This window comes from Zootoca vivipara, chromosome Z (assembly GCF_963506605.1).
Source record: "Zootoca vivipara chromosome Z, rZooViv1.1, whole genome shotgun sequence".
In the NCBI taxonomy this organism is placed as follows: Eukaryota; Metazoa; Chordata; class Lepidosauria; order Squamata; family Lacertidae; genus Zootoca; species Zootoca vivipara.
Window position 1 is genome coordinate 13,669,227 of NC_083294.1, and position 19,259 is coordinate 13,688,485.

Sequence of the window (19,259 nt, forward strand, 5' to 3'; positions counted from 1 at the left end):
ACAATGTACACTTCTCTGAATTTTTACAATTCTCTAGCCAAGTAATGTGCACAAAAATGAATATATTTGGGGAATGTGTGCATGAACAAATGTGTATATTAGTGAAACTAGCATAAGAAATGAATTCTATTGACTGATGGGAAGCCTACAAGCAGGACCTTAATGCTAAAAGGAGACCTTGTTTCCTAACCCTAACCCTAACCCTAAAAAGGGTCTAGTCACCTGCCATCTTATCACATGATCCTGAATGCTGGTGAAGCATCGTGTCCAAGAGTGTGGGTTGTTTAGGGAAGCTTTTAATCTTTAAGAAATTAGTATATTCTAATATTTCTGTTGGAAGCCGCCCAGAGTGGCTGGGGAAACCCAGCCAGATGGGCGGGGTATTAATAATAATAATAATAATATATTATTATTATTATTATTATTATTATTATTATTATTATTATTATTATTATTATTATATCCCTGGGTTTGACTCTCACCCCAGGAAGTCCTGGGTTGAGATATCGTTCCACCCACCAAGGCAAGCCTAGTTTTCTGGGTTCAGTTCCTTGTCCCCTTGTACAGTGTGGGGATAAAAAAATAAATGCTAGCCTACCTCAGAAGGCTGTTGTAAGGATTACTAATGCTAATTTGTTATAATGCAATTGAACCCTTGGCAGTTTGCTCCACTGATGATGATGATGATTCTGAAATAGCAAGCTATTTCTAGGTTCTGATCAGGGACAGATTAAGATGTGTTGAGGACTGACCCAGCCCTCACCTGGCACTAGTGTGGTTTGACACCTTATGGACACCTGTCCTGATGAAAATTTGGTACAGGTATTTCTGCACAGATTTACAAACACAGTATGACAAGTATGTAACCTCTAAGAATATCATATCAGAACGCTAATGACTGCTTTAGGGTCTGTTTTCCCATTTCCTTTATTTTTTAACCAGTTATTTTAAAAAAACCTTGATATTTAGTCATTTATGTGTGTGTTTTTATAGGCTTCTCACAATCCAAGGCCCTAAACTTTAGCTCACTTAGCTTGTGTATAAATTCATCACTTCCTCTGATATCTAGCCAGGTAAGGCTCAGGAAAACTAGTCTCAAGTTCTAGTAACTCCAAAGCAAGGACTTTAGTTAGAACATTGGGCTCTTCTTTGCTTTCATCAGTCCAGAGTATGAAAAGATCTCGCAGACTATCTCTCCACCCCACCCCCTCTACCTTGATTACTGGCTCGGCATAACATTAGCCATGTCCAACGATCCCACCTAATTCACCTTCTCTTTTATCAACACAGGGTGCTTAGCTAGGACCCTTAATTAACTCTCCTGTACTTTCATTTCCATGATGTCAATTTCCAGCATGTTCTCCCCAAATCTTTCCATCCAGTTGCAGACAACATTGTTGTAAAGATGCTGTCAGAGCGTTTGAACATGCTGGACTGCCACACCCGAGGCTGGGTGCTCCATGGATTCCCTAGGGATGAGGACCAGGCAAACCTGATGCAGCGTGCAAATATTAATCCAAACAGGTAAGAAAGAAACTTTTCTTCAGGGACATTTTGTGTGTGAGTAACTCACGAGGCAGAGCAGTGATCTTTCCTTCACAGCCTGCCCTGAAGTAGTGGTGGGTATTTGTGCTCGCTCCCATAAGAAGAGTCTGCTGGTTCAGGCCAGTGGCCCATCTAGTCCACCATCCTGTTTCTTACAGTGGCCAACCAGATGCCTGTAGGAAAACTGCAAGCAGGACCTGAGCACAAATGCAACTTGTCCTCCTGTGGTTTCCAGCAGCTGGTATTCAGAGACATAATGCTTCTGACAATGGAGGCAGAGCGTAGCCATCATTAGCCATCTCCTCCATGGTCTAATCCTCTTCTAAATACACCTAGGTTGGTAGGCATCACTACTTCTTGTCCTGAATCTTCCCTTCTGCCCTGCTCCTAAATCTGTGTGTGAATACCCTCTGTTGTCCCTGCACTTCCTCCCTGCCCACGACAACTCTACATAAGCCATAGCCCTCCACAGGCCACACTCCTCCCCAGCATTGCTCTGTCTGTGAACTGTGACCATGGCTCTCGCTTACTTGTGTGGAGGATGGAGATGTGGGGTGGTGCTGGTGGGGTAGTGACCCCTGGATTTTGATTGGCTGGAATGTCCACCATAGTGCAGAATGTATGAGCGGCAACTGCTTTTGCCTGTGGCCCCACCAACCACTGGCATGTGGCCCCTGGGAGCTTGCCGATGAAGGAATGTAGACTGAAAAAGGCACCCAGGCCATTCTCCAAGCTGTGATTCCTGTCTGGGCCTGTGAAGCCTCAGGAGAATAAGCCTTGCATGTGCAGAAATAGGACACTCAGGCCCTTAAATCAGAGCAGTCTGGATGTGCCTCTAGTTGTAGGGGGCACCTTTTGCCACAGGTAGGGATTATTGATGTGAATGCAGTGGTGTAATGGTGTGGGGTCAGTGGGGGGCAGGGATTTCAAAGGCCTGTTTCTATTTCCAGAGCATGAACCCTGCCTCTAGCATCCTAGAGGCACCCCATCAGCATGAAAGGGAGTCCTTTTAGCCACTGTAAGCTCCAAAACTAAGCATTTAAGAGCACTGAAAACACAAAGTGCTTCTTAAGTTTCAAGAGAATGGAGTGCAAGTTCTATTGCATAGAATAAAACTTCAAGGGAAACAGATTTTAAGCCACTCTGAAAGAAAATAATCTGAGCACACCAAATCATTTGCCTGTGTACTGTAATAGGAATTGCTGCTCCCAAAAAGGGGGTCCCAGCCTCATAGGGAGGACTGGACCTAGGAAGGAGCATGGGTGTTTTAGGCTCCTCTCTGGTTGGGAAAAATGACAAGAGACCACACCAGGATTCAAGAAAGCAAGGTCTGATCCTTTATTTAAAAGATACAGAAGACTGCTGCAGCAGGGTGTTCTTTCTCCCCCAGGAGAAAAGACCCAGAACCAAGGTCTGCCTCCCCATATATAGAAATTTGAAATTTCCTCCTCGAGTCCAAGGCCACTCCCAGAAGCGTAATCCATACATCACAGAAGGGGTGTTGCCCAAGACCACCCCCCAGAGACGTCATACCTACATCATAGAAAGGGCGGTCTACAGCAGAAATTTGAGTACTTTGTTTATCTCCTGTTTGGCAAGTTACCTATTAATGTTGGATTACCAAGGAGCCTGGCCAGTCTTTTGTAATGATAATATACTTAGTTCCTGAGCCAGGACACAGGCTTACACCCTATTCACACCTTAAATGTGCCCAGGGCCGGCTCTAGGTAGAGTCCCGGTGGTGCAGGGCGCCGGGCCGGTAGGTGGGGCGCTGCGCGGCAAAGCCGCGCGGAAGCCATACTGCACCCTGCGAGGGCGGGGGCGCCGGGCCGATCTCCGCCCCTCAGCACCAGGGCGCCCGACCTGCTCGAGACTGCCCTGAATGTGCCCCCAAGGCAGGATCTGTCAGCACAGACAATGGGGAGGTTTTTTTTTCATTTCCTCCCTAACATTTGACCAGTTTGGGAGAGTCAAAATGGCTTCAGGATTGCCTTCCTGTACAGTTTAAGACATGTTATTTATATATACACTTATGAACATTTAATTTTTTATATATGACCCCAAAATTCTTACAACAGTAAAGGTAAAGGTAAAGGGACCCCTGACCATTAGGTCCAGTCATGACCAACTCTGGGGTTGTGGCTCTCATCTCGCGTTATTGGCCGAGGGAGCCGGCGTACAGTACGTTCGCAGAAAATAGCAGATCTGGCTGAAAAGCAGCACATGAAGACTTGCAATGCATCTGTAATTATTGTTGTGCAGTTATAAGATTATTGCATCATCTCAGAAGGTTGTATAATCTTAGAAGAGGGTGTGGCTACGACTCCCACAAAAGGAACCTGCACTTCTGAATTTGCCACTACACTCCTGCATGAGTGTGGAAATTCCTAACTGAGTAAGATGTGAGGGGTGTGTGTGTGTTTTATTAGGGGACGGAGAAACTGATTTGATTCTGAGATTGATGCCATCCGCATACACACACAAAGCTGTTGACAAGCACTGGGCGAGAGAGAAACAATCGGTGGAAGCACAGCTAGCGGTCTGGTGGAAGCTGGGCTGTAAATCAGTTGCTTCTGGCACAGGTTATAAAACACACTGTCTGCAGTGGAGTGTGATTTCAGTGGGGGGGGGCTGCATGAAACCCAGATAGAATTAGTGCTCGGAAATCAATCTGGGAATGGAAGTGGAAAGGTATAAATCACAGCCTGAACCAATTGCATCTCCCCTTCTGCCTCCTCATTTTTAGGTGGGCTCAGGTTGATGAAATTAGATTAAAATAAATTTACATATATATCAAGTTTTATTATTAAAACCCCGTCACATCAGTAAACAAAGTTATTGGCTGAAAGGTCCGTTACTCTGTGCTGGGAACTCCGAGTAGACCTCTCTGGTTGATCAAAAGGCAGAATTATTGTCGGGACATAAACTTGTGAGTCTGTTTCTTAGAAGTAATAAATGGTTTAGTGTTCAACTACGATGTTTTATCTGACTTCCATCTCATAAACCTGGTGCAAATAATACTGAATTATATACCTTTGAGCAGTATCAGTCTCTTGGCTCTCCCGTCTTATGGAAGAGTAGAGGAAAGAAACTCAGTAATTGATGGCAGGGAAGAATGAAAAATCAAGTTATTTGAGAGGGTGGGGAGGAACACCCCCACCCCCCAAACTACAAGAAGCAAATTGGACTATAAAGTTCCTTAATATGTAATAATAAAAAAGAGAGATCTCTTGCAACCTCAGGAACAGCACCCAGAGATCTGCCCTTAAAGCAAAGAAGGAAATAATGTATTTCACACTGCCAACAGAGAAGGTATTAAATTTTGTTTAAATCAGTGTTGGCCCCCAAAGCAAGATGAACAGCGGCAGGCTCACAAAGGAAATGCAGGCAACCCACATTTTGCATGGGGGTTACATTCCAGGTCATCGTGCACCTTGGTGGAGCACACATAAGCCCTCCCTGCCCCCGTTATGCCCTGTTATGCCCCTGTCACATCCTCTTTCTGGTCCGAAAACAGCTCGCGCATATATTGTCACCTGTCTTTTAATATGCGCAAAACAGGAGTTGACTGTACTGAGACAATCGAGGAAGTACTTATTCACACAACAATGTAATTTTTAAATTATGAAATTCACTGCAATACCTGGTGATGGCCACCTGCCCCAATGGCTTATAACAACGATTAGATAGACACCTAGAGGATCAGTCTATCAAGCATGATAACAAAATGGAGCATCTCTATAAAGGAAGCACTATTCCACTGAATGGGGCTGTAGGGGGAATTTGATTCAGTTTGCATTTAAAGGTGGTCTTACCAAATTCTCACTTCCGGAAATGAAACTTGAACCGATACACAGCTATCCGTCAGGATTCACACTTCTCAAAATTTCCAAAGTGCAGTACTCTGGCCAAGTAATGTGTGCAGCTGCAGACATACTTCTGGAAGCGTGACCTGGTTTTTGGAAGTACGTCTGCAGCCGGAGCTGGCTTCAGTGGACGCTTCGAAGCTGCAGTGGAGGCCTTGGTCTAGTCGCTGTGATGGTGGCAGAGAGCCAGCAGAGGGAAGGTGCTGGGTGGTTGGGTGAGCCGGTGGTGGCATCAGTTTGAGGCAGTCTGAGCCACATTTGTAGGTAGGGGGTGACGGTGGCAGGGCATGCCACGCGGCACACACATTGTCAGGATGAGGCACACATCATTGGAAGGAGGCCTCCTCCATCCCCTCGACATCCCCTCGCCTTAATATTTCACAGATTGAGCCAGTATTAAAAGGCTCTGGTGGGTCTCTCTAATTGGATCACTCCCCTAACCCCCATCATTTCTCCTTCTTTGCTTTGTTGGTACAGTAATATGTTCCACTTTCCCAAAACCTGATATAGGATGAGTGTTTTAAATTTTAAGAACAAATTTTAAGTGGTGAGGGAAGAGTGGGAATTCGGATGATTCTCCCTGCATTTTTTTTCTTTTGGTCATTATTTAGGCCTTCATCTTCCAGCATCTGATTTTCAGGTTGGATTAAGGATAATAAACAGCCTATTAATGGAGGCCTGAACTAGGAGATGGAGTTTGAACCAGCAGCAAAATTCAATGGCTGAGAGAGGTTAATAACTCTATTACTACCAGCTCTATTCTTTAGCCGTTTGAAGAGCTAGGTATTAGCCCTATCTTACTCCTCTATTAATTGAGCTAATAGAACCCCGGTGACCTTCACATGGTGCCATTATCCGTGAGTTTGCCAGACGTGGGCAGGAATACTTATAGCTGAATATGTATTCTGCGGATGCTCCCATTTCAGTTGGAAGAAAGATTTTGGTTAAAGATCACCTAACTTCAAATCTTCTGTTCTTTCCTCCTCTTAACATTTACCTGCTGCTTTCCATGGCCAATCGAAGTAATAAAAAAAAGTGGAGAGATGAAGGTACGTGACTTAATTAAGATCCCAACGAGTTAATGAGGGAAGTTTTTGGAGTCCACAGTCAAAAGTGTTCATGTGTGTAGGTGAAAGAGAAAGAGAAAGAGAAAGAGAGAGAGAGAGAGAGAGAGAGAGAGAGAGAGAGAGAGAGAGAGAGAGAGAGATTATTTTTGATGGCTGGATTAATTAACACTTGAATAAATTTAAAACACTGGGCTCTTATCCCATGCTGTACGCTTGCTTTGCAAAATGGCACCACACAAAGATGAATGAAGAAAAGAAGATGAGAAATCATTTATTTTTTAATTTACTGAGTTTGTAACCTGCCTTCCTCCTCAAGGATTGAAAGGCACTTAACAGAGATACAATTTTTAAAGATGAAAATGAAATAAATTATAAAACACATTTAAACATTCTAAAAACAGTTGCAATCAAAAGCATCTAAAAGCAGTTAGAGTTTTTTATTTTAAAAAATACACCATTGTAAAAGCAATTTCAGTTAAAAACATTCTTCCATCCTATGATCTCACGGTTTCCAGGATCAGTATTCTTCAGCCACTCAATGCCTGGCTAAATGGGAATGTTTTCACATTTCTCCTGAAAAGTTACTAATAATGGAAACACACACACCTCATTAGGGAAGGCATTCCACCATCTTCCATTATTATTATTAATAATATTATTATTATTCCTGCCTTTCTCTCGAGATGGGATTCAAGGCAGCATCCAATATTTAAAGAACAACCTTATATAATGCAAAATGATGAAAAGAAACTAGTTAATAACAATAGCACATTTAGAGCTAGCCATTCAAATCCACTTTGCCCCGACCGTAGCCCAGTGATCAGCATCGCCTGCACCTTAGTTTTCAAAGGCTCATCTGAACAGGAAGGTCTTTGCCTGCCAGCAGAAGGAAAGCAAAGAGGGAGCCAGTCTCCCTCTTGGGAGGGAATCCCACAATATGAGAATAGCCACAGAAAGGGCTCCCTCTCTTGTCAACTACCAAAAAAGAAAGAAAAGAAAGAAAAGAAACAAGAAGAAATGTTTCCTGATTGTAAATTTTCACCAATATCAGAGAAATCTCTACAATTTACAGTTTTTCTTGTATTTAAGAAAGAGAGGATGTGGGTCTTCATACCCACAAAGGGTTGTTATGTGGCATTTGGACATGATGTCAACTCCTCAGCTTGCCAGCTCGTTCAAGCCCCCATCCAGGCTCTCAGGTGCAGACTCCAAAAAATGACCTTGATCAAAGTGTTTGAGGTTCTATCTACCTGGATCACTCTTATCTCTAGAGTGGTTTATAATAGTCAGACCATCTCTCTGACTATCATCAACCACCACATAATTATCTTCTGTCGGCAGAGAGCTAACAGAGAGACAGTCATCTGCCATTTCTTCTCCTCAGAAGTCAAAAGATGCCCAGTTTTTCAAACTCTCAGGGGGAAATGGTGGCTTTCTTAGGGGCGGGAGGGCACAGTGGATCAAATCATCTCCCCAGATCTTCTGCTGGTCTTTGCTAGAGTGACAGTGGGGGACTAGACGCTCTCCAAAACTGGCTGCCAGGATTATTCTCAGTTGTTGGATCTTTTTGCTCATCATGCCTGAGAGCTGATGTCAGTAGCAGCATAGGGAGGTTCTGGCAGGAGTCCTCTCCTTGCTTCAACAGCTGTTCCTGCTGCCACTGCTACAGTAATCATCAGGCAAGCCCAGGACAACCCAGTGACTGGGAAGTGGACCCTGTGGTTGCCTTGCAATTTGCGACTCTGTTTTTATCTTTTGCAATAATGTGAAAGGCTAGGATCCAAAGGACTATTTGTAGTGTCCCTCCTGGACAGGCACTAAGTGTTTATGGGGGGCAGGGGGCTTCCCATTCCAGCCCCTTGTGCCCCAAGAAAGCTGCTTCTGAAGGTCAGAGCTTCATCCAATATTGTGGTTCAGAAAACGACGATGAAAATGGATCGAGAGGATCAAGAGACCCCCTACAAAGGTTTCAGTGTTTAGGAGTTTTTAGTTTAGATAAAACGTAAGAGGTGACACAATAGAATCTTATAACCAGCATGGCCTGGAGAAAGTAGATGGATAACAGTTTTCCTTTCCCTCGTAGCACTAGAACTTGTGTATATCCAATGAAGTTGAATGTTGGAAGATTCAGGGCAGATAAAAGGAGGAACTTCTTCATGCAGCGCAAACTATGGAACTCCGTCCTGCAGGAGGCAGTGATGGCCAACAACCTAGATTGCTTTAAAATAGAATTGGACAAGTTCATGGAGGAGGAGGAGGAGGAGGAGGCTATCAAGGGCCATTAGCCATGATGGCTATGTTCTGCTGCTGCAGTTAGAGGCAGCATTGCTTCTGAGTACCAGTTGTTGCAAACAGCAGGAGGGGAGAGTGCTCTTGTGCTCCAATCCTGCTTGTGGGTTTCCCACAGGCATCTGGTTGGCTGCTGTGAGAACAGGATGCTAAACTAGGACCAATTGACTTGATCTAGCAGTCTTTTCTTATGTGCTTGTGTTTGCTAAATGCTCCCATTTCCACCACCTTTTTTAAAATAATAATAATAATAATAACAACAACAACAACAACAACAACAACAACAACAACAACAACAACAACAACAGAGATTGGGGTGGTGAGGGGCACAGGGAAAGGTATGAAAAAGTGGGAATTCAAATCACTCCAGAAAGCACAGCCTTCTGTGGCTCACACTGATGGCCACCAACTTGGGTTTGAAAGAGGATTACCGTACATTAGACAAATTCATGGAGGAGGAGAGGGCTATTAGCCATGATGGCTGTGCTCTGCTGATGGAGTTGGATGGAGCATTGCTTCTGAATACCTGTTGTTGCAAACAACAGAAGGGGAGACTGTTCTGGTGCTTGAATCCTGCTTGTGGGTTTCCCACAGGTATCTGGTTGACCACTGTGAGAACAGGATACTGAACTAGATGGTCCACTGGCCTGAATCAACAGTCTCTGGGCTGCCAGCCAAAATGATCGGCCAGATTGGGTGGTGAGGGCCAGCTGCCCATTGAGCATAAACTTGCATAACAATTGTACCAGCCTTACAGGATGTGGAAATTGAAACCTGGAAAGCATTGGAAATTGGGTAAAGAAATATTAAATATATTATCCCCTGGCACCCTAGATTGAGAGAAACAATACAATGTGATAATAATTTCATATTTTAAATTAACAGCATTCTTTGGGGGTTTAAGACTGAGACTGGGAAGGTCAGGGTCTTTTTTGCACGTCGTAGGACAGTGGCACATTGTAAATGAGAGAGGGGAAAAAATACATGAGCGGGAAATGAAGCTGTCCTGTTATTTCTAAGCTGTTGACATTTGACTATTTATTTCCACTGTTTGTGCTTGTGCTGGAGGGCGGGGAGGGGAACGATGAATATTATTATTCTAAGTAAATGTGGAAAGGTCGTTCTTGCTTCTTGAAGGGTTAAAACTTAGTTTAAGGAAGTCTGTTACTAGGTTTGCTATCTGCCTTTTGAGAGCTGTGGGGCAATTAACTTTTGAAGCAACTACCTCAAAAATGTAAATTACCTTTGAACCTGGCCAGCTCCCAGGAACTCTGGGAATAAAAGCAGAAAGCCAGATTTTGTTGGCTAAGTGGGAACCTTAACTCAGGGAAGTTCTGTTAGAACAGATGAGACTTTGCCTGGGTAAGGCAGCTACTCGAGTTGTGAACTGAGAATCCGTTCTCTGGCTGTATGCAAGTGTTGTAAAATTAGGAACATAGGAATCAGACCCTTGCTGACAGCAGGTCAGTTGGGGATTGAAGCTGAGACCTTCTGCATGCAGAACATGTGCTATATCTTTGAATCTTTAATCTTTAATCTGAAAATAAAATAAGACTTCAGTTCTCATGATTCTGAATAGGAGATGCTGAGGAGTGAACCTGGGAGCTTCTACCTGCATGGCTGTTCCCTGTATGCTTCAAAGTTTGCAGACTAGCCTTTTTCAAAGAGGCAGCCCTGTTACTATCCACAAATTGTACCATAATACATAATCAGCAGTAGGGCAGGCTCTTAACATTGGGTAGGAAGAAGGAGGTGAGCTGTTTCTCTCTCCTCCCCCCCCCCCGCCCACACACGCAAAGGCTGCCAAATGCTATTCCTTCTAGGTAGTCAGATAGCCGTTAATTAATAAAACTGTCAGATTAATTGTCCCGGTCTGGACATCCTTATCCATTCTGTAATTCTACCTTGCCAGCATCACTCCCTGCCCCCCCCACTACTCTTTGCCCTATAGCTTCCAGCTCAATTAACTTAATGCTATGCAAATGAAAGGCTCTCCTCATCATTAGCTTCTAGCCTGTGAATGTTAATAGTATAATTGGGTCTTCAGCAAGGTAATTAGACACGATTTCTTCCATTAGTCTTACAAGGCCTAATTATTGTTGATAGGAGAGAGGGGACCAAGTCCCACAGCTGCCAGCAAAGCGGGGGCATCTGGGTTAAAGCAAATATAGACAAAACATTGACAAGGTAAAACAACCGTTGAGATGTATAGTGGGGGTCAGATAGAGAGGGGGGAAGGGGGGAGAGCGAGACACTGTGCCACAAGCAATATAGTCATCACAGATGTTGCAAGAGCAATAGGACTTGGATACAGGGATCTCTGAAATCCCTAAGAATGAGCCAGGAAATAGCAATGTTTTACCCACACGTTCTTCCCCACTCTCCCCTGCCCATGGGGCTACCATCCCTGTTCACTCCACTCCCAACCCCACTTACCTTAAGACCTTTTCCCCACTCCCTTCAGCCACCCCTTCCTAACCCCTCCTCCCCCCTTTACACCTGACCAAACCCTCTCCCTTTACACTTCCTCTACTCCCTCACAGTTTGTCCCAACCCCTTTCAAAGGGTGGGGGAGGCACTTCAGAAAGTTTAAAGAGGGGTTTGCCAAGCCTCACTCTGAATCTTCTTCATTTTTTGGTTAAACAGCTTGCTTGGACAACCTGACACCCATGCTGCTTCCTCACCTGCCTGCTTGTTGTTCATGGCTATACAAACCACATAATGACAACAGCCTTACACTTTTATGTATATAGGAAGATACACACACGCTACAGTACACACAACAATAACATTATTTTGCAGTCCAGCTCCAGCAGTGGAGGCTTGCGCATTGGAGGGGGGGGTCACTGCCCCACTAACCTCAGTCTGCACTCAGCTGGACCCCACTTGCTTGCCTTCTTACAACCAGCCCAGGGGGTGGCACTGCCCAGCACCTTCCTCCTACTTCTTAGTCTCAGTGTGGCCCTTGGAGGATTTAGCAGGGGGGAGGAGGGGGAGGAAGAATCCAACTTTTATATTCCAATTATAAGGTTATAATAATACTGTAATAGTTGGGCTGTAGCCAACCATTTAGCTGGGTCTGATGAGAGTTCTAGTCCAAAACATCTGGAGGGCTCCATGTTGATGAAGGCTGCATTAACCTCTGTACCAGAAGCAGAAAAATAATAGGATAAGAAGAGTCCTTCTGGGTCAGACCAATAGACTGTCAAACAGTATCCTACTCTCACAGTGTCCAACCAGATGCCTGTGGGAAACCCTCACCTTTTTCCCCTCCTGAAGTTTTGAGTAGCTGGTTCTCAGAAGCATTCCTGCCTCCAGCTGCGGAGGCAAAGCACAGTAGCCATCAATAGCCTTATCCTCCAAGAAAATCAATTCCAGGCTTGGCTCTCCCTGTATTGCATTGTGTTTATGCAACCAGAGCGCCTCACAGCCATCATCTCTGGCTGAGAAATATTCCTTGTCTGCGAACAAATTCTCCTGTAAGGGGTTCTGAAGCTGACTCGTATAAAGGGAGAGAAATGCCACATCAAGCTGAGGTTTGATGGAGCAAGAATTATGTTTTTTAATTCAGAGTTGTGTACAGAGTGCTCATAAACCCTTGATCATGATGGAGGGTTCAATAAACATTGGGGAGCCATAAATATTTCTCTGGGAAATGGCTTTGTGAAACATTTAGTTGTTGAGTAATAAGCAGATCAGAGGAAATCAGATGAGTGGGAGTCTCAGGGTACTAATCTTGATGGGTTATATATGTTGCTGTAGTGATAGGAGGATTGAGAAAAAGGTTTTTTTTTTAATATATATACAACCAAGGCAATGAGTTGCAGAGCTTTTTCCTAATGCTGCTGTACTGCCTGTGTTTGGACCCATCAAAATGGAGGGATGCTGGCTTTCAGATAACTTTTGCTCTTGATTTTTGATCTGGGCAGTTCAATGACCCATGAAAATTAAAATCTGGCCAGACTTGAATTAGGCATTCTTGATGATGTTTTTCAAAATAAAGGCTGCAAACACACTTTACATTTAAAGCACCTCCTACTGCTGGGAACTGTAGTTTGCTAAGAGTGTTGGGAATTGTAATTCCATGGGAGGTAAACTACACTTCCTGAGATTCTTGAGTAGAGAGGGTGTACTTTAAATATATGGTGTATCTCCACTGAGGGCCTTTTTATCTAGAGATGTAATTAGGCATGTACAAAGATGAGGAGCATGAATTCACCATCATGCATATGTACCGTACATACCGTGTTTCCCCTTTTTTAAGACACCGTCTTATAACTTTTTTCCTCAAAAAAACCACAGGGTGGCTTATTTTCGGTGGGTGTCTTAAGTAAGATGCAAAGTGATACACAAAATAAGGAAAATATTTGGTGTGTGCAAGCAGTTTTGCATTTATTTCTATTCTGCTGCTGAGTCTAGTCTTCTTACAACACAAGGAGGCGGCTTGCCGGGTTGTCGCCCAGCAGCGCGCGCGGAGCGCCCCGAGCCTCTGGGAGCCGGAGGAGGCTTGCTGGATCGTTGTTTCCCTTGTGTTTCCTTGATTTCCTAATCCCTTCTTATCCCCGCCCTGTCCCACCCTAACCCTTCCCCACCCCCACTCCCACCCCCTCATCCTCCTAGAGCCATACCTTCACTGCGTGTTCCCTGCTGGGGGGTGCGGCTTGGGGGGGGTAATTTTTTCGGTTGCATAGGCTTCGTCGAGCGGCTTTTTAGCTGCTTGAAGGGGGAGCAGTCCAGAACGCTCCGTTTGCTTGCGCTGGGAGCGAGAGCGCTTTAGTGGCCGGGCTAATTTTAAGCTTTTGCCATGTTTTCCGTGCTCTAGGCTAGCGCTCTGAGCGGGAGCGCTCTAACCGCCGCCAGCTACCGGTATTTGGGCGGCAGGGTGCCATTTTCGCGCGCCTCAGGCCACGTGTCCAGTTTTAGGGCTGGCTTGTGGCGCCTTTGGAGGGGTGCTGTTGTGTGCGGAGGCTTCCACTCCCTCCCCCTCCTTTGTTGAGTCCATTGACAAGCGGCTTGAACCCGCTTGTCAGCGGTTCGCCAGGCTTTTCCTTGTCTGCGCTCTGACAGCCGCCAGTCAGCTGGGCTCGGGGAGGCTTTTGTGACAGCTGCAGGTCGCGCCTTTTTTGCCGAGGGAAGCGCGGAGCGGCTCCTGGCTTGGTGGCAGCGCTTCCTGTTTGGTAGCGTCTCTCAGTCCTCCGCCTTGCGGAAAGCCTCCTCCTCCTCTTCCCCGCCCCAGTTGTCTCCTTTCCTCGCTCCCCGCCTTTTCTCTCTCTCTCACACACACACAGAGGGAGAGACACCGTTCCGTGCGCACGGCTGCTCAGCCATTCTTTCGCGAGCGTGTCACAAACACCGCTCTCCTCCTCCCCCCACCCATCCTTTCTTGCGTGCGTGTGCATGCCTCCTCTGTGCTTCAGGTCAACAGCTCGGCGAGCGCGAGCACCGAAAGAGGGCCGAGCGCGCGGTGCTTGTGCCTCCTCCTGTTTCTCCCCCCCCCCGCCCGTGTGTGAGGGAGAAATTAGCAGTTGAGGGCGAGGACGGATAGAGAGCTGCACGGCGCTTCAGCAGCAGCAACAGCAGCAACCAGTTCCAGGTGCCGAGCCGCGGCAGAAAGAGGAGGCGGCGCGCGGAACGCCCTGAGTCTCCGGGACCCAGCGGTGCTCTATAGCCCTTTGAAACCTCCTCCTCCTGCTGTTGTGGCTTGGGGCGCTTGGGGCGCTCCGTGCTGTGTTGCTGGGCACTTTGTCGGTCCCGCTGCTGGGGCGCTCGGCGGTCTCATTCTAAGCGGCGCTGCAGCAGCAGCAGCAGTAGCCAGTTCCGGGCACCAACCCAGCAGCCCTCCTTTTCCTGCCGCGGCCAGCATGCTGGGTTCTGCTGGCTCGGGGTATGGCTTATTTTCGGGGTATGGCTTAATTCCGCAAAAGTGTAAAAATCCTGCTACGTCTTATAAAATGACTACGTCTTAAAATAGGGGAAACACGGTAGTGATGTAAGGAGACAACATTTTCCATCCTATCTTGGCTTTGCACCAACCAGTGCTGTTTTTGCTCTGCTGCACTTCGGCCTCCACTTTAACTGATGTTATTTGTCCCCGATACACACTGTGGTTGTAACCTAACAAGTTATATAATGAACTTCCATGTATTTCAGTGGAAATGAAACGTCAAAAACAATGCAAAAACCTATCATTTGCAGACTAAAAAAAGTAGCCAATACCACTCGTACTTACTTGCCTGATTTCTGTTCCTGACCTTGTATGAATGTGCAGATTGTAGGAATTTTCACTCCCATTTCTGTTTCTGACGCAATTCTCAGACATCCCTACCCCAGTACCGTATTAAAGGCTTCTGGGCATGCAATCCTGGTGGGAGGGGCGGTAGAGAGGGGCTGAAATATTCTTGGCATAAGGAACTTCAGGCCTGGGAACTAAATACAGCCCTCTAGGAGTCCCTGTGACTCTCCCCAGGCCAAACAGCATGTGGGCAATACCTCTCACTTTCCTGGATGAAAGATGGAGAAGGAGAAGCTTGGATGTTTTCATGGTTGGAATGTAGCTTTCTGTAAAAAGGTAAAATTCACATCAATTTTTCTACTCACTTTTACCCACCACTGGTGCGTAACCTGCAAAAGGTCCCCCACAACAGAATGCAGCCCTAGGACTGAAAGAAGTTCCTCACTCCCATTCTAAGGCTCCTGTCACTATGAGGGCCTGATGATGATGACCCAGATCCCTGCCCAAATTGGGATGGAGATCTGCCCCACCCCCAAATGCTGACCCAGCAAACAGGTTTCAGTCTTCACTCAGCCATATAAAGATTTCAAGACACGTGCCTGGCACTGGAAAAGCTTCTTCTTGGACAGTTTTCCTGGCTTTCTTCCCCAAACCAGGACAGTTGGCAAACCCCAAGTTCCATTGAAGCCTCCTTGCTTCACATCCTGTACTTTAGCCAACAGACTGCACCAGGATGACAAGCCTCTTTGTCTCCTGAGTGTCCAAGCCTGCACGATACACAAGCAACTGTTACTAGAAGTGCAACCCTTTGGCACTAGAGGAGCGTCCTGAAAGATGGCGATGAAAAGACAAAAGGGTTTCAGTTCAGAAATGAGGCATATTGGATGTGTTTGGGTGGAAATAACACTCCTCACAGTCCATCCTCGGCAAGCGGCCAGTGAGGTTGGCTTCTTGGGAGGATCCGGCGAGAGACAGCGCCGTAGAGAGATGGAATAGAACAGATGCTGCCAAACCAAGGACAGTAAAGTAGGCTAATGGACCAGTGGGAAAACCAGTATTTTCTGCCCCTCTTGTCCCCTCCTTCTCTTTCTCTCTTCCACCATAAGCACTTCTTCACACAACTAAATGACAAAATTTGCACCTGCAAGAGGTGTTGATGGCCACCAATTTAGGTGGCTTCAAAAGGGGATCAGACAAATTCACTGACTATCAATGGCTGCTAGCTACAATGAGAGCCAGTGTGGTTCAGTGGTTAGAGCATTGGACGAGAACCTGGGAGGCCAGTGTTCAAATCCCCAACTCGAACACACAAGGTGCACAAGGTGATCTTGGGCCAGTTACAGTCTCTTAGGCTAATGCAGGGGTCAGCAACCTTTTTCAGCCGTGGGCTGGTCCACCGTCCCTCAGACCATGTGGTGGGCCGGACTATTTTTTTGGGGGGGATGAACAAATTCCTATGCCCCACAAATAACACAGAGATGCCGTTTAAATAAAAGCACACATTCTACTCGTGTAAAAATACCAGGCAGGCCGCACAAATAACCCAGAGATGCATTTTAAATCAAAGCACACATTCTACTCATGTAAAAGCACACTGATTCCCGGACCATCCGCGGGCTGGATTGAGAAGGCGATTGGGCCACATCCAACCCCCAGGCCTTAGGTTGCCTACCCCTGGGCTAATGTATCTCACAGGGTTGTTTTGAGGAAAAAATGAGGAGGGGAGGAACTGTGTACTATGTTAATTACACACCCCATTTTCATTGTGTTTCTTTTGTTAAATGAATAGGGTGAGATAAAGTAATACTGTAGTAGTGAAGTTTACACAATTAATTGCATAAATTATGTAATCTCATCACAGCAGGCAGACAGTTGGTGTGGCTTTCTGCATCAGAATGGAAACAGGGCAGTGGAAAACTCAGTGGGTACCATCTCCTGCACACACACATCCACCGAAGTGAATGAGACCTGTTCAGGAGCACTGGAATTCTCTTGAAAGAAGGCCTTGGTCATTTCAGTGATGTTCGTTCAAGCCTTCTGGTGGTGCTGATAATTCTGTAAATTATTTAAGTGCCATTTGGATTTTCAGTCTTGGTCGCCAAAATGCCTTGCTTCCTCCCCATCTTGATTGTGTCTTGGGAACCATGAAGCTGAGAGCAGAGAAATGCAGCTAGCTGGAATCAAAGGAGCTGGAAGTTTGACCTTTCAAGATGAAAAATTCATCTCAAAAAGGGGAATAAACCTCCAGTAACCTCTTGGAGGGTCTCTTGATAATGCCCCTGTTCAATGGGCAAAGGGAGACAACTTGGTCCAGTTTTGTCATTTGAATGCCAAATGAGCTCATTTGAGAATGGCCATTCAGAAATGTTTGAGCTGTATACATGCCATACATGTAAAGTACATTTAAAACACACTACTTCTCCCAAGGAATCCTGGGAACTGTAGTTTACCTCACACAGAGAGCTACAGTTCCCAGTACTCTTGGCAGACTACAGATCCCAGGATTCTTTGGAGGAAGTCACATGCTTCAGATGCTTGGTATGTCCACAGTCTAGAAGGAAATGGAAATATTACAGGCAAATGGGAGATATTTTATATGAAAGGTCTTTAAAGAACTACAGAGATAATACATGTGCATGGGTTTCAGCATTTGCAGAGACTTTTGAGTATTTACGAAGAGTGCAATCTCTCGAGAACAGTTGTCTTATTTATTTATTTATTTATTTATTTATTTGTTCTCTTGCAATGTTATATATCATTTTTTTGCTCTCCTTGGATACACACACACACACACACACACACACACACACACACACACACTCGCAACTGTTTAAATTGCCGCTGTCAGGGGCTCTCACATGCTCTCAGTTATGTCATCACAAAGTCAAATCCAATTGATTGCAGGAAGCTTTAACTGATGTCCAGTGACATATTCTTGCCACATGTTAGGTTGTATCCTGCATCCTGATGGGGTGAGATGGTTCATTTTATATACGAAGATGGGGGGGAGTAGGGATATGTATTTTATTTAATGAAATGTATACACCACTTGATTGTAAAAAAAAACTTGTCTAAACATAAATGTTTTTAGCAGGTGCTGAAAAAGGTACAGCAAAGACACAATAGGCAGGAGTTCCAAAGTGTAGGTTCTGTCACACTAAAATATTGATTTCTTACAAATGTGGAATGAGAGGAGATGCTCAGGAATGATAATGTCAACCTTCTGTTTCATTGTGCCGTTCTATATTGCACCATTCCAAAAGGAGACTAGGGTTGTCAGCATTCAGGACATTTTGGGTTGGGGTATTGTTTAGCTGGTTTTGATTTTGTTATTATTGCCCCAATTGTCTAAATTGTTTTAAATTGTTTTCAACTGTTTCTATCTTGTACGTTTTGACAATTATTATTTTTGTGGGATGTGCCTAGGAAGAGAGGAGCTGGAGAGAGCAGCTCCTCCTCCGTCCCAGTCACTGTGGTTCAGGGTAGGGGGAGGTATGATAATGGGGCGGGGAGTTGAGCAGGCTGGGTAAGGAGGGGCACACAGCACAGGCAGGCAGTGACTGTGCCATGTTCCACCCCCTCCTCCAATCTGGGGAATTGGGGTTATCCTATCAGCCAGCACTTGGCTCTGTGGCTGCTGTTGTTGAATGCTAGGTGGGCTTGGAGTTTACCTTCCAAGTCCCTGACTGCAGAATCCGTTACCGGCAGCCGTGTGACACCGGATTTTGCATCGACGTAACTTCCGGTGTTGTTTTGCCCTTCTATGGGCACCAAAAATGGCTGTTGCCGGCTTTGAAAGTCGCTTCTACGCATGTCAGGAAGTGCGTCGACGCAACTTCCGGTGTCGCTCTGCCCATCTATGGGCACCAAAAATGGCCGCCTCCGACACCGGAAGTCGCGTCTATGCACTTCTGGACATGCGTAGATGCGACTTTTGAAGCCGGCGGCGGCCATTTTTGGTGCCCATAGAAGGGCAAATCAGAAAGAAAAAAAAAAGGCCGATGGCAGGAGAAAATAACGGAGAAAAACGGGAGACGAAGTGATACGGGGGACCACCGGGAAAAGGTAAGTAAAAACGGGGGTTTCCCGGGGGAAACGGGGTACTTGGCATCTATGGCTTGGAGTGGATGAGGAGGACAATCTGTTCTGCATCACTGAGACCTGGGTGGGTGAGCAGGGTGGAGCCACCTGTGCCCACCACCTGGCACTCAGTACAGCAGCAGAGCAGATTTGAGGGGTGGGAAGGGGGAGTTGCTGTTG

The 19,259-nt window shown here is 45.8% G+C and overlaps 1 protein-coding gene across 2 annotated transcripts in view; it reads left to right on the forward strand.

The window, feature by feature from the left end:
* The window catches only part of AK8 (adenylate kinase 8), a 108,470-nt gene that overhangs the window by 70,181 nt on the left and 19,030 nt on the right, over positions 1–19,259 (forward strand). For both annotated transcript variants that reach the window (XM_035102200.2, XM_035102197.2), the window contains exon 11: positions 1,383–1,524. In XM_035102200.2, the coding sequence (XP_034958091.1) occupies positions 1,383–1,524 (142 nt within the window). The remainder of the gene's footprint in view (positions 1–1,382; positions 1,525–19,259) is intronic.